Source organism: Conger conger, chromosome 1 (assembly GCF_963514075.1).
Source record: "Conger conger chromosome 1, fConCon1.1, whole genome shotgun sequence".
NCBI classification, from domain to species: Eukaryota; Metazoa; Chordata; class Actinopteri; order Anguilliformes; family Congridae; genus Conger; species Conger conger.
In genome coordinates, this window is record NC_083760.1 from 64,062,744 (window position 1) to 64,079,365 (window position 16,622).

General features: G+C 42.2%; 1 protein-coding gene across 2 annotated transcripts in view; it reads right to left on the reverse strand.

Annotated features, from left to right (window-relative positions):
• cdk14 (cyclin dependent kinase 14) overlaps positions 1-16,622 on the reverse strand; it is a 139,653-nt gene that overhangs the window by 25,763 nt on the left and 97,268 nt on the right. For both annotated transcript variants that reach the window (XM_061263847.1, XM_061215568.1), the window contains 2 exons: positions 14,288-14,427; positions 11,156-11,304 (listed from right to left, as the gene is read on the reverse strand). In XM_061263847.1, the coding sequence (XP_061119831.1) occupies positions 11,189-11,304; positions 14,288-14,427 (256 nt within the window). In that variant the 3' untranslated portion in view covers positions 11,156-11,188. The remainder of the gene's footprint in view (positions 1-11,155; positions 11,305-14,287; positions 14,428-16,622) is intronic.

Here is a 16,622-nt window from a genome sequence, read left to right on the forward strand (position 1 = left end):
CATGTTTGCCAGCAAAATGAAATTCATACAAGAAGAAGAAATTTTTTTTTTATTGTTTTTGGGGGAAATATATATATTTTTGAAAAATGTAAGACTTATGTATAGTTAATTCTATAGAATAATTAATAAAGCACACAATGCAAAGTATTATTTTTTAGTTTTTTAGTGCATATTTTTATGAAGCCCACTGTACCTGACATATGAACTATGTATTAATATTAATGTGTATATTCAGATACAGACGCACACACACAGACACACACGCACACACACACATGCACACAATCTTGCTTTCTGCATTGGGCATCTGGAAAAGGTTACTCATCTTGGGAGTAACTCAGGAGTGTAGAATTGCCACTAAACAGGGAGCTTTCCAGGAGGGGAAGCTGAGAAAGGAGGCCAACAGTGTGGCGTGACTGACAGCAGGGATCAGAGCAGGAGAAGGGGCCGGTCAGCAGTGAGCTGACCTTCCCTGTGGGAACGGTCAGTCTGCGCTGCGCCTGACAAGCCCCTCCACAAAGGAACATATTTGCACCCGCTGAAATTTCTGACACACTTCTCTCAGACCCAGAAAATAATGCCAGGACAAAGAGCTCAGCTACTTCCAGCTGACAAAGAGGAGAGGAATTAAATGTAAACACTAAGGGTTACGCCAGGCAACAAAGAACTCAATAATACAGACAGATTACAGAAAGCCCGTTGGACTCCCAGCTCAGTGCAGCTTCATTTACCCTGGAGTGATTCCACTGCATTAGACCCCACAGGATCCTTCAGCTTCACAAAAGCTGAAAACCTGCATTTTAAATTTCTAGAGCCGTGCTCGGTTAGAATGTGAGAGGAATGAGCTTAGCTTAAATTAGCTGCTCTCCTAGTGTCAACTCAAACTCTTTCAGTGATGCAGAATTGCTTCTGCTTGTATGGGGGGGGGGGGGATGTTTTGTTTCAAATAATATGATTTCTTGAGAAATATACATATACTCCACAATTGTATACTTGCAATCAAACAATTCACATTGAGTGCACATTCTGTTTTTACGTAAGATTATTTCTATATCATAATGTTACGGACATCACAGGTGTTTCTAATTTGGCAGGAGTGTTCAAATGTTGAAGAGCATTGGTGAGTTCTGCAACCGCAAATGGCCTGGTCGGTCAAAGAAGAACTCTACAGAAGAGTTCTCTCCATAACGAAGAAAACCCCCAATGACAGATCAGACAGATCAGAACCACTCATCAGGAGGCATGGATGTGCCACTGACTGCTGTCAACATAAGACTACAGAAGCTACACTGCAAGATGCAAAGCACTAGTTAGTCAAAAAAACAGGATGGCCAGGTCATAGTTTGCTAACACATGCCTAAAAGAGTCTTTAAAAAAAAAAAAAAGGTCTTGTGGAGAAATAAAACTCAGATTGACTTGCATCAGAGTGATGGCGAGAGCAAAGTGTGGGGTCCAAAAGGAACTGCACAAGAACCAAAGTACCCCCCTCATCTGTGAAACACAGAGGTGGGGGTGGTGCGGTTTGGGCATGTATGGCTGAGACAGGTACCGGCTCACTTGTTTTCTTTGATGATGCAACTGCTGCAGCAGAATTAATTCTGAAGTGTACAGAAGCTTATCTGCTCAAGTTCAAGCAAATGTCTCCAAACTCATTGGACGGGGTTTCACCTTACAGCAAGAAAATTATCCAACACATACTGCTAATGCAAGTTTCGCAAAGCCATAAACTGGAAAATTCTCGACTGGCCAAGTCATTAATCCGGTCATTCATCCAACCTGAATCCAAGTTTCATCCAAATCCAACCTGAATTTCATAAGCTGAAGAGAAAGCTCAAGGCAACTACTCCCTGAAACAAGCAGGAGCTGAAGATAGCTAAAGTACAGGCCTGGCAGAGCATCACCAGAGAAGATACAATGGCTCACAGACTTCAAGCAGTCATTGCATGCAAAGTACTTAATATGACTACTTTCATTTACATAACATTAATATGTCCCAAATATTATGACACCATAAAATGGGGGGGACTATGTATGAAATGTGCTGTGATTTCTACATGGTGAAACCAAAATGCATAAAAATGCCCTGTCATAAAAGCTGGCCAAGCTAGTCTGAAAATCTAGCATACACTTTAATCACATCAGCCAAACCAAGAATATTTTTTTACATATTTTTTATTTGGCTCTTTCATTCCACAAATTTAGATTGTAATCAAACAATCCACATGTGGTTAATATGCACACTCTGAACTGTTCTTCCATGTATATCCTTTGGTTTGAACATGTTATACATGTTCCCAATTCTCATTATGATCGCTTCTCACTAAGATGTCGGCCTAACTGATAATAACATGTCTAAATACGATATAGCATTTAATATACTGTGTACTGCAAATCCAAGAAACATCTTAAAAAGATGGAAAAAATATTAAACCACAGAAGTCACATGACTAAGCCTCAAACTAAATTCTTGATTCTGGAAGTGGCATTGGTCCAATATTACCAGAAGATTTTAAATAAGAAAATCAACATTCAAGTTTTCAGCTAAATACCCCTGTGGAAAGGGGATATTTGGGAAAGGCTGGGAAAGACGGTCTATCTTGTTGGAGGAAATTGCAAGTACATGTGGAAAAATTCACAGATCCTAAAATATACAAATCTGTGCACAGGGCATATCTGGCACACTGAAACCCCCCCTAAGTCCTGTAATTGAAATACGACAGTTTTCTAAACTGCTTGGAAGGTCAATCTGGCCTGAGTTGAAAAAATTTAATCACTGCCAAGAATATTCAAAATGTATATATCTTTGATGTAATTCATGGACTCAGAAACTCAAAACACGTCTCATTTATTTGATGTGATATTTCTTTCATTTTTTTCTTCTCCCTAGAGCAAGGCTTAGAACACTGATTTATCCTAAAACACACACTCATAACTTAATATATTTCCTATACACTGTAGCGTCACTACTGCAATGGAAAAATTCAATGCTCACATAATTTGAAATTCATGGTTTCATGCTCCATATAGCATTCTCCAGCCGGGATGGAGAGTTGATTAAGTATCAAAAAACAAATGTTCAGACAGCAGCCAAATCGACCCCTATATGCTGAAACAGGGGTGTTCAATTTTAGACAAATTCTCAAATTCCCTGGGTAAGAGACTTCCCATGAGACTGATGTCATGGGAGGATGTGCATGAGAAATAGATTTTCTTGTTGGCAGACAAAATTCAAACATCTTTAATATGGCATTGTTTTTCTCTCTGGCCCTGCGGCTGGGGGAAAGCCTTTGATGAAAAAAGTCAATAAAGAAATGTACAAAAGCAATATTCCATGGTAAACATTAAAAAGTGATTAAAGATCAATTATTTTGCAAGAACATACAGTATACAATATGTAATATACACTTTCTATTACTCAGAAATGAGATATAAACCCACACAATAGGTCATGCAGAACCACTGCATTTTTTAATACCTTAATTCTCCTCTTAATATTTTGTAAATACATCAACATGTATAAAAAATGTTAAATACTTTGTCAAAAAAAATAACAATTTAGAAATAAGCCAATGTATAATCCTGTATACAATACCCGCACAGAAATGTGCATGAGAGAGAACCCTCATGGGATTTGTGGGTGAGATTGAACTGTGAGGCTCTCAGTCAGAGCACTGCACCAGCTTTTATATCACACTTCAGCCTCGAACAAAGCCATGACTGACAATACCCAAATCTTCTCTTTTAGATTAGCCACCCTCCCACAACCACAACCCCGCACCAGTGCTACCCCCACCCGGCCACCCCTCCTTCTTTTGAAGGGAAAGTATGCAAATGCAGTGTTCGATTAAAGTAGCCATCTTTTTTTCTCTCTCTATTTTCCATCTGAAGCGGACCGTCTCACCACCTGACAGCAGGATTGGCCTTCCCATTCAGCAGCCTTCACAGGCCTGACGTTTGGACTCCGCAGCCAGACGCAGCCTCTAAAGAGAGCTCATTTAGTCATAATTAACCATTCCCTGCATTCTCCAAAAAGTTATGGCCATTGTGCGCAACAACTGAGGGGTTCATGCCACTCCGCTTTAAAACCACTTCTCTCTTTTTGGACATTTTTACCCCTGAATGCACCAAACTCCCCCAGCCATTGCTTGCGTGCAAACTTCCCAGCAACATGTCACGCATGGCAGCGGAACACAGGTTATAAGAGCAGTGTGTTAGCAGTGGCTGAGCAAGGATTTCATGGTGGGGCTCCCATCAAAAGGTGACTTATCCCAGGAAAGGGTATTGGCAGAGAATCACTCTTCTGAAAACTGCAGTATTGCGAATGACTGTTAAAGGGCACTAAGTTAGACCTGTTCTCGAACAAATGACCACCGGTTTAACTTGGCGTAATCCTAATCATCTCAAGTGTGATTAACTGATTGTTTATACGCCAGGGTCTCCAATCTTATCTAAAAATGTGGGTGCAGGTATTTGCAGCAAGACTTCTGCTTCTACTTATCAAGGTTTTGACTGGGCTAAAACAAAAGCCTGCAGCCACATTGGCGGTTTTGAGATAAGACTGCAGACCAATGCTTTAGAGGTTTTAGAGTTGCCAGGGAGAGTCACATACAAACTCAGTGGCCCTTAGATGCCATACTCAGAAATGCTGTATCTCAGAACTGGAACATGATTTAATTTACTAACATAGCATGACTAAAATAATATTAAATATGAAATCAGGCAGCTGAGGAATTCTAAGACTGTTGTAGTGAGAGCTGGCTGAAAAACAGAGGATGTGATTTCTTGGAGAAATGCTATAAGATTCCCCATCATCGCGCCTCATTAGACCAGCCCATATGTTATGAAAATGGATGCGTAGGCTTCCACATTCACTCTCTGTATAGCTGTCTGCATTTCCATATTTTGTGTGGTGCAACTTTTTTTATCCTTAATTATGTGCATTTAATGCTGATACATCTGCCAAGGGTCTGACTTTAATGTCAAAGTAAACATTGCTCTTTTTTCTACAGTCACTTTTTCTCTGGTGCAGGAAAAAGAAAATATTTAACCCAACTGCAATGATAGACGCTTATGGCAATTATCTGCAATTTTACAAATAAAAAAGAAGAATAATTGCAAAGCTTTAAACTGCTTCCAATTCTGACTCAGCCCAGGGATTACACCATCTGGCTGAGGTTTGATTGAAAGAGCCTGATCTCCCATCTGAGCTAATAATCTCCATTTTCTATCACTTTCAGCTCTGGAAAGCTCCCTCATTATCCACGTTTGCATTTTAGGAACTGAAAGTGCTGCTTTTGCCAGTTCATTTAAATAGAGCTCTCATATCATTGGCTGAATATTGTTGTGGATATCACAATATTTGGCCACTGTGCTTTTAGCCCTTGCTTAGCTTTTAAAGGTCATTATGCAACCAGCAAGAAAGACTGCACCTCACATTATACAATGTAGGAAACAGACAAAGAAAACTGCAGTTTAAATTAGCATGCTGTATCTGCTGTACTAGATTGAATACTCCTCTATGCTGTGAGACAATTTGCCATGACCAGTTAAATTGCAAACTTTCCTTTACTTAACTGTTACATTTTTTTTACAAATAATACCAAGGGTTCCTCTTCTCTGTGGTTTACATTTAAATTATGATGAGCAGTTCATCCGATCTGAACATCATCTACCGTGGGATAACGGATTCATTTAAATGCATCTCAGTTAATTTACTCATCAGATATTCAGAGCATGTTGGTATGTACGCTGATTTGAATATTAATCTGAGAAACATATGCTGAGATATAAAAATGTGAATTTACTCAAACTGTATATCACAGTTTAGCACAGATAACAGTGTCCTACAAGTTTTTTTACCCTTCATCTGAAATAATCTTTCTTTGCTGTCTTTTTTGCTGCTTAATGATTGTGTGCACAGTGTTGCCTGTGCAAGAGTAAGGAGGCAGCAGTCTATGGTTATCAAGTGAATGGTGAGCAAATTAAAAGACAGAGAGAGAGAGAGAGGGAGAGGGAGCAAGTGCATGCCTATTTCTATTTTCAAAAGAGAAAAGAAGTGTGTGTGTGTGAGTGTGTGTGTGTGTGTGTGTGTGTGTTTGTGTGTGTGTGTGTGAGAGTGTGTGTGTGTGGGTGTGCCAGAGCATTTTTGTGCGACCAGCAGACATAATGTGTGCATGCATCAGAGACTGCAAAAAGAGAGGGAGAAAGAGTGTGCATGAGCCAGAAAGAGAGTGAGCGAGGGAGTGTGCATGAGAGCAAGAGAGATAGAGAAAGGGAGAGAGAAAAAGAGGGGGAGGGAAGGGGGGGGGATTTACACAGCTCTGTAAGGAGATTATGCTAATGGTACTCATTGGCAGTCAGGTCTCCTCCTCCCATGTCAGAGAGATGGCATTTGTCCCCTCCAGTGATAAACACATTATACACAAAATCAATTCCTTTTTCTGCACAGTAATTTTCCCCACTGGGCTTTATCTCTCTCCTCCCTGTCTTCCCTCCAGCAGGGATCACTTCCTGTGACTGGCTAATGAGCTGGGGGGGCCTCTGTGTTTCAGAGGGCACCGCCTGCCCGCCAGTCGCGACCCCTCCCCAAGACGCGGCGGCTAGCGCTCCCTCCATAGCCGCCGCTAACTAGCCTTCTCCTCCCCCCCCCCCCCCCCCCCCGCTGAAAGAGGAATTCATCAGATCGAATCCCCTCAACTGTCAATCACCAGCGCGAGAGATCTTCACACTCACACGCTCCCCAGGCTGAGAGAAAGAAGAAAAGGACTCATCCAGTGTGAGGAGGAGAGAGAGGGAGGAGGGGCAGGGAGCAGAGTCCTGGAGGAGGAGGAGGAGGAGGAGGGGGGTATAAACAGAGAGAAAGAAAGAAAGAAAGAAGAGGAAAGACATAGAAGGAGTGGCGGGAAAGAGATAGGACGGCACAGACACAGGCCAAGAGCGTAAGACAGAGAGAGGTGGAGAGAGAGAGACAGCCAAAACAAAGAGATGCAGGGGTTGGGGAGGGGGCTGTGCAATTGGCCAAGCTGAAGAAAGTGTGATTTGAACTGAGGAGAGGAGAGTGATGCAAGAGGGAGGGGGGGAGTTAGAAGACAGGGAGAGAGAAAAGAGAGGAATGTTTACTGAGGAGGAATTCTGATGGATAAACAAAACTTGTTAAAACTGGATGAACAGAAAAAAAAACACAAGTGTGGAAATACATAATGTATAATACATTATGGATATCATTGTGAATAGCATTATACTGTATAGTAAATAATATAGTTAGTTATGTATTAGTTTCTTTTCACTGCCCACTCACTGTTTTACTGTAGACATGTAACAGGAAGTGCAACATTTATATTTTAGTGGGATTCTTTGGATTCATATTAATAAATGACTTGCCTGCGTCAAACTTCTAAAGTTTGGGATCTGAAGAATTGCTAAAACATGGAGTAAGTAAGGAAAGTAAAAATTAAATATATGACCATGGCATGACAGAGCTGTATGTCTTCCTATGAAAGCAAGAGAACCGAAAATAAACAACAGTCAGAGAAATGAAGCCATTTAAATGTCGAGGTCCAGAACTGCAGCCCCTACATACAAAGAAGGGTCTTTTATAGGGCTCCCGAAGATATGGTAAACTCTACTTCTCTGCTTCCTGTACCTGATCATTCTCTGAGCCCAAAGCACTAACTCAATGTCAGGCCCACCAGAGGAGGGGAGAGAGAAACCTCAAAGCAAATGGAGGGGGGGGAAACTAAGCAGAATAACAGATACCATCCTCAAACCCCCCGATACAGCACTGATGTCCATTTCAACTCTCCCCTGCACTTTTATCATTATAGGCCATCGAGAGCTTACGGCCAGGTCGGCTGTCCCTGCCTACGGTGTCTAGCTGGAGGAAATTCCAGACACTTCAGGGAGGGATTTTGCCTCTGAGATCAAGATGGAAGGATGGCAGATGTTTTTACAGTCCTGGCCATTCTTAAGGGCACTGAATTAGACTTTTCAGAGAGTTCAAGCAGTCAGGGAAGTTTAAGAAGACTTTCTTAGAGTGTTCCAATTGCATTACCTGTCCTTTTTATGGTAAATGGTAAATGGTTGGCATTTATATAGCGCCTTTATCCAAAGCGCTGTACAATTGATGCTTCTCATTCACCCATTCACACACACACTCACACCGACGGCGATTGGCAGCCATGCAAGGCGCCGACCAGCTCGTCAGGAGCATTTGGGGGTTAGGTGTCTTGCTCAGGGACACTTTGACACAGCCCAGGCGGGGGATCGAACCGGCAACCCTCCGACTGCCAGACGACTGCTCTTACTGCCTGAGCCATGTCGCCAGCAGTACAATGGAGTACATGCTATTTAAATTTTGTAGCAAACAAAATATTGTAGTCTAAATATTCTCCAGTAATATTCAGAGCACCAACAGAAATTAGAATAATGAATACTTGGTATTAAACCAAGTAAAATCTATATAAAAATATAAGCGCATGCACAATGTTTTATTCACGTAAATGTGTGATTTTTCAGAAACATCAAACACACTTAATATCTCCAAGATGGTCTGTACACGTCTTAATGTTGAAATCAGCTAGCGAGGTGAACTCATTTCCAATATGCCAATATGCACTGGTGGCCATCATGTTTTTCACTGGTAGCTATCAAAGTAAGCCATTTTATATTCCTTGAGAGCTTACTTGCACTTTTGAAGTTTAACTAGCAATATGAAACAATATACTGCAGATAATATTGCGATAAACATTTTTTTTGTAGCCGACAACCTCTAGGTCTGTATGTTGATAAAACCAATGATGACATTCTGTGTATCCCCCTTTGAAACTACAATATGGTCTGTTTGTTTAAAGTTTGAAGTCATACAGGTTCCCAGGAAACAGAGCCGGGGCGGGGGGGTCGTGTCACCGTCTGCGGTAGGGCCTTGGGTGGTTTGCTCATTGGGCACCCACATGAGTGGACATGGATGTCGGTGGGGAGATGTGAAACCCTGGGGCAGCCAAAATGGCAGCCAGGCAGAGTCTGCCTTCCCAGATAAAGAGCTGGCTCCAGCACATGTTAAATGCCAGCTTTCTGTGGGTCTTATCTTCAAAGTGACAAGGGGACAACTAGCCAGGTATCTGTCTAGGGGCCAAGAACTAACAGCACTGGTCACAGACACAAGCACCAAGGGCTTTTAGTCATAAACACAGCAATGCTAAACCAAGATAACATACCAAATATCAATTAATTTACATTCACCTTATAGTGAGTTCAACAGTCCCCAGTACTTCAGGACCTACTTTAGTTATATCATAAATTACAGAGGCTTTAATTAGCTTCAGACTATTTAAAATTCAATATACTTCAAATGAGTAATCATGAATATCATATCAAATCGGCTGTTTCAAAGCATTTTTGTGGTAAATGTGCTATAAAACCCAAACCCATTCTTTAAATCCTCAAATATGGCCAAGTGTTCATACCAACATCGCTCAGGCAAAATTTAACTGTTAAACTATTAACTGACTAGGAAATACGTTCGCAAAAATGTAAAAATACCATGTCTTCTAGAATTCTAAAAATCAACTCGCCCTGACCTTCATCAAAAATATGAAGTCTGTTTCAGGTTCTCTCCTTCAGCTTGGATAGCAGATTTTTGCCTACGGCAGTAAACTTCACGTGGCCCTTTGAGCACTTTCGCATTATTCCACAGTGATAGGTGAAGAAGCTGGCAGAGCTGGGAGCCGAAATGGTAGCTGGGCGGCGTAGGGGGAGGGCGGGGGCCCATTGTCTCCCTCGCCGTCATTGTTGCGATGACATTGTCCCGTGCGCGTTCACGCATGGCCCTGCATCGCACAGGCCTTTTCTCAAAGCAGAAACCCAGCACAAAGGGCGTCTGCTGGGAATATCCTCCCCTAGCCCAGAGAAAAACACTGCCTGGCTGCAGCCCCGTATAAATAATACAATATAAAACATGCTCAGGTCCGGGTAGGCTCCATGCATTTCAAGCCCCTTTCCAGCTGGGCATTCTACTGACAGAGAAAAGCATAAATATTCCATTAATTACTACACCATATCTATTATTTATTTTGTGCAGGCCTGTTTATAATGAAGCTCTTGGTTTTGTATTTTTTGTTTGTGATTACTTTTTCCCGAAATGCGCATGTGGAATATGGCCTTTCTGTCAAAGACCTCCCACTGCTCCTCCACAATCCCCCAAAAATCTGTTTTTCTCTCACCCTCAATCCTTGCGTATTAATAAATGCTTCTGTGTTGAAGACAAATCACTGTGAGAGGCTCAAACTGTCAGGCTATTCAGAGCCCTTTGACAAAGAGGGATTTTAATCAATGCCACAGCAAAACAGACAATAAAGCTCGCAGTGGGCTAACTTCCGTTTGGAGCGTAACGTTGCTTGAGTTGGACGACAATAGCACCACTGTGATGCTGTTTATCTCTTAAAACATGCCTGATCAGTTTCCAGTGCAATGCCCTTGGGATTAGAATCACATTCAAGTACCAGCCAAAAGTGCCATGGCCACGTGCAGTATAATTAGTCCAATACTGTATAGAAATACAGACAACCTATCACTGAGGAGCATATCCCCAATTCCTATTCCAAAATTAATATTTACATTTCAATCAAAAATGTACCCTTATAAAACAAACCTATATCAACCACTGTCACCAAAAAGTAAAATATACAGTAATACAGTAAACAACAGCTTGAACACTTATATAGCTAGGAGAGGTGAGCTTAGGTCTTTGGACCCAAAATATAGTTTGAGGTGGGATTTCAGTCAGCATTCAAATATGGCCATGTACTATTTTTATCAAATAACCAATAATGTAAGCAAATAGGGACACTTTTCAATATGATACAGTGAGACTGTATGAAATTCCAGTGTGCATGAGCCGGAGACTCTAGACGACTAGAGGGGTGGAAATCTAGGTCGAGAGATGTGTTAACATAAACAGAATAGGCTGACCCCAATATAGCCTGGCTACGTCCTTGTCGGCTGGAAAAATTTTCATCCGAACGTTGCCGGGCTTTCACATACAAGTCAGGACAGCGTCTCACCAATTTTTCTCAAAAATTTCACCCCTAAATATTTGGTGGGATGGAGTAGAAGGCGCTACTTTAGGGCGCGTACAGTACAACATTGAAAAGGCCGGTACCTGGCTGGCTCCGGTGGGGGCCGTGTCAGCTGGTCAGTGCTTGCTGTTGGACGTCCCTTTGCTGAGGCCGCTGGACTTCCCACACACTTGAATGCTATCCCCTGTCTCAAGCTGCAGTTTAACGTTTGATACAGTGAAGATAGAAGACACTGCAGAAACAAAAGACAGATAAACATGTCATATTAAACAGACTACAGGCACAGCAATTTCAAAGTCATTTTAAAAATGGATTTATTTATCCAAAGGAATGAGAATATCTTCTTATACTCTGAAGGACTGAGGCCAAAATGCCCTCAGGCACTGATTAATATGAGCTGGAATAGCATGAATGCCCTCCCAGAAAGACCTGAAGATTACTGAAAATATAGCTGTGAAGTTTAATCAAATTAACCAATTACATTTAAAATGTTATTTTCAGCTACTGGAATAGGGCTATCTGTTCTTTTTTTTCACAAAACAAATGACATGTAACACCGTGTGCAGCTATAAGCCTTTCAAGGATAGTGTAGGCAGGCGAAAACCTCAATTTCAAATAGGATTCAACCTGTCAGAATCACGTCAAATGGAAATAACATAAATACATAAATAAATGTGATAGAATATAACCCTATATGCCCCCCTGCTGTAGCTCTTTCCTGAAACTCAATCAATGGAAACAATGGCATAGACTTTATCCGTATACCGTATGTACATTGGCCATATTTCATACAAATACTTCAAATATTGTGATTCAGGTGGCTAAAATGGGTCAGGCCAAGGTTATGCAGTTATCTAAGGGAAGTGTTAATTATTATAAGACTGTTTGCTGTAAACATAACAGTGTAAAAGTGTTAAAGGCATGCCATTTCTTCACCTGAAATGATTCATATATTTCCAGAAAATGTTCATTATACTGTGTAAAGGTAAGTGAAATAATACAAAAAAATAATTCATTTAGATGGCCTTACATCTGGATATTTACAGGAATCTGGGTCACATCCCATATTCAGTGTCTCAACACTGCCAACATAACAATCCTACTTTTGCAACCTGTAATTATTTCATCATATTCATTATGAAATCTTCTTCGCATGAAAAAAGGAATCACATTATTCAGCAGACAAGCATTGCACCCTTCAGGCAAGCTCCTTAAACTGAATTGATTCACTAATCATTTACATGCATAAACTAGCAAGATGCAAAAAAAGAGTAACTATGTAACTCAATCAGTAAATTTTGGCACTCAAGTCAATTTACGCATTAAAATTTAGGCACTCGGTAAATTTAGACACCCAGTCAGGCACCTTGTCATTTCTTTTAATATTCAGTCACACTTTATGGACCATCAATGCATTAAAATGCATTCATGACATTCAGAATATATTTGTAAAATACGAGGTAGGAAAGTCCATTTCTGAAAGTGTGTAGGAGGATTCTGCTCTTTCTTATGGGGAGATGATGATGACCCACAGCTGCTTGTGCGTTATTGAGGCTCGTCTGTCTGCTTCTACGGTTTGGGGAAGACACCACGCTCAGAGAACAGAGTAACTCTTTTTCCCATGTGCAGTTATCTTTATCGTCTTACTCCAGGAACCAGGATCCTCCAGATGTTGTTTTTTTATTTTTAATTTTTTTTTCTTTACTCGAGGCAGTTAGTGCAGCCCTGGTTTAAAAATATAATCCTTTCATCTCCATTCTTCCCTTCAAATGATCTCAGCTCCTGCCAGCGTTTCAGCGCTAACCGAGGATGTGTCTCTGCCAGCGAATATCGCCTTATGGCTTTCCTTGTGCAAATAACCTGCTGTGAGATGATGAAGGAATTAATGCAGGGAGGGGGAGGGGGGGTGGAAATCTTAATCTGTGAAATTACAAATTAAATTCTCACATTAAAACTGCCACCCCTGAGGTATTCTCTTTCCCTGTGCTTTAAGGCCCGGCACGTGGCAGCTGTTAATGACTCAGAGAGGCTCTGTGTCAGTGGCCAGGGTGCAAGCTGCCAGTGTGGAGGGCTTTACTGCGCTGACAGACCCGGGTTTAGCTGCTGAAGGATAGAACAGGGAGGCGACTGTGTAATAGGACCACATTATCGTCACAGATCCCCGGTGCTCTGTTCCCCCGAAAACACCCCCTGCCAGCCCCCAGTGGGGAGCGACACAATCCGGCATCGACGCCTCGGCGGCAAATGATTGGATGAAGATGTCACAACTGCCGACAGGTCTCTTGCTCTCTTCCTTAACAAAAGAACATGGCATGCCAGTTGGCGACAAATGTCGTGCGCATTTAAAAAAATAAATCCTTCACCCACCAGGGGTGGTGCTGTTGTGCTAGTCCACTGCGCCAGTCTTCAGTCGGACTGAGCACGAGTGTGAGAATGAGTCTTCTACCACTGTGTTGGTTTGTCCTTACTGAATGTTCACTCGTCTTCTTTTCCTGGTTTTTCAGTTTCTACTTCTTGTAATACATGCTACATTGGAATCCATATTTTGGTCTGCCTTTAACTTCTTAAAAACAGCAGAAAAAGTGGCAGGATCCATTTAAATGATTCCTGTGGAATGTCAGCCTGAGACTGTTCTGGGAACAGAATCATTTGTTGCAGCAGGATGTAAGGCTGGGTGACAGTACATCAAAGGACATCTACGCAGTGAGTTTCCGTGGTATTCCTGAAAGCGGTTTCCACCTCAATTGTTGAAAACGTATATAATTACCTTGTTTTTGTTTAATGTGTCACCAGAAAGTTCCAGGGATTAAGCTTTCTCAATCTAAGGGGATTCAGCAGATCAGATAAAAGTTTCTGGGATGTGACAGATGAAATGCTATTCAACTTTTTTACGAGATATTACTTAGAAATATATGTTCCCTTTTAGGTTTGGCAATTGCTTAGTGTGAAGCACATACTGTACCATGTTCCACAAAGAAGTACAGATGTATTTCCTTCAGGCAAATAAGTTAAGGGGAAAATATTGTTGAATTTGAAATGTGGAAATATCTGTAGGTATATACATAGATGCCATTTTAAAATAATTTCTTTAGTCTCTGAACTCCAGCTGTCACTTACTGTACAGTAAAGCACCATAAGCCTCATCCTCAAGTCTGAGAGCACACTGGTCAAATGAGACGGGCATTAGAAAATGGCGGAGAAGAGAAGACACTGACTGTCAGGCAGCTCCCAGAGCCGGGGGGGAAGATGGCTGAAGTACTCGTGGCTGAGGGCGGCCTGGGCAGACAGCCGGTTCTTTGGGAAGCACTGGAGAAACCTGGAGGCCAGCTCCTCTGCGTGGTCAACATAGCCCAGTCTGAAGAACACACAAAACAAGAGCGCAACATGCTCACAACAGCAAAAAGCACAAGGCCCCTACCTGTCAGAACAAACTAACATTCCACTTACATTCAGATAGTATCCATTATTATTATTTAGCAGACACTCTTATTTAGAGAAACTTACACAGCCCATTCTTTACATAGAACGTATTTGTACAGTTTGATATTTTCTGAAGAAAGTACCTCAATGACCAACCGGGTAATCAAGCCTACGAAATGAGAGGACTAGCATATTTTTCTAACCATCATGCTGCAGCGCTTCCCCAATCTATGAACAAAGTTACTGAAGTTATATTTACTGATGCCTGTTAGGTGGAAAAGCCAGGTTCAGAAAGTAAGAAGTCCTCCCCAGTATTTTGTTCCAATCAGCTGGGTTTGCAAATTAGCCGAATTCTTCAGCCAAGAGGTAGAACTAATTAGTGCAATCAGCTGGCTGTGCGGAAGAAACGCATGGCAGGACCTCTACTTTCTGACCCCTGGACTCTCCATGTCAGGCTGAAGTGCCTTTGATTATAACAAGGTCAGAAATGAGAAACCGTAGGCAGCGCACAGGCCAGAAAGCTCAGAAACCCCTGTAAAGCATAGCGAGTGTATTTTCAAGAAAACATCGAGTCATAACAATCATAAGCGAAAGTGCACGTTAGCATACACAATAGAAAACAGCAGGATGGCCACAGCACCATGACGGGCCATTCAGCTGTGGTGCTGGGATGGGGAGGAGGGACCAGCAGGTCGGGAATGCAGGCTGCCCTGGGGGGGAGCCAGTCTGAATATACGCTGGCTCCATGACCTTATTATCTGGCTTTGTAGGCTCTACAAGGAAGCACGCAGAGCAGCAGTGTGACTATCAGACCTGCCCGTGGCCTCTCATACAGTATGACAGACAGGGACATGCTTGTACAGAGCAGTCTTTTTTTAGGCTGTAAAATCACACCAAATGGTAAAGGGAATTTAACTTTGTGTACTACTACAAAAGTAAGAATACATACTATTTGCTTTTGTAGTTCTTTATGTTCATTTAGTTCTATTCTACTTATTGCTCTATTTGTCTATTGTGAAATCTCACAATAATAAAAAAGGTTACGGTACTACAATACAGGTGCAAACATATCAAATTAACCTGTGACTGTTATTTAAAATGCAAATAAATGAAAATATGATTTAAAACACCTTGTAACTGTTTGCACAAAATCCATTCCAACACTTTTTCCACCGACGGCTACCAGAAAACGGCTTTAAATAATGTCAAACCCAGAAAATAATTCAATAAACACCTCAATGAAATCTGAGTAATTTACACTGCATCTGAGCTATAATGCCAGCAGCATACACTGACAGTCCCCAGAACCAGGGAAGCCCTGCCCTAATGAACTGCGTCTAGAATAACAGGAAAATTATTTAATGTTTTTAAGACTTTTAACCCCAAAAGGTTTCAATGACTATGAAATGTCCCATTTCTATGAATAGCAACAATCACATTTGAACAGGCTCACAACCTGAACTAAAGATATGTTACAAATTGCTACCCTACACCTCAACATCCTCCAAACACGGTAGGCTGTAGGGGAAGTGCAGCGAGGGGAACTCCAGGTAGAAGATGGCGGCCTGGTTTGCGTGACAGGGCCGTCACGCGACAGGGGAACTGAGGGAGGGGGCTAATCGCAGGGTTCCGCTCACTGAGCGTGACGATACCGGCACGGCCCACGGCGGGCGAGCGCACGCCCTGCCGCCGGCACGCCACGGCCCGGCCCCGCCCGCCCCTCCGGCCCGCTGCCCAGAGGACGTCTCCAGGGAGTGACCGTGGACAGAAACAGCCCTTCCTCCCTCTGAACACGCCTTGTTCATTTCTCTCCCCATCCGTCCGCCTTATCTGGAGCGTGTGGATTAGCGCACACGGACGACGCCGAGGAGAGCGTATCCCAGCCCAGACGCTGAACTTCTGAACTCCTACGGGGGGGGAAATGAAACCCTGCCAATGGGAGGAAGTATGTACAGTGACAAACCCAGGCAGTAATTAGGGCTACGGTGGATAAAGTAAACATGACGTTTCCCCATACAAGCACCTCAATTCCACATTAAACAGAGTTCTGCTTGGGCTGTGCTAACAGCGCAAGTTTTATGGAGACCAAGCAGGCAAACATGGAAACCCTGGGACTAAACTAGTTTTCAC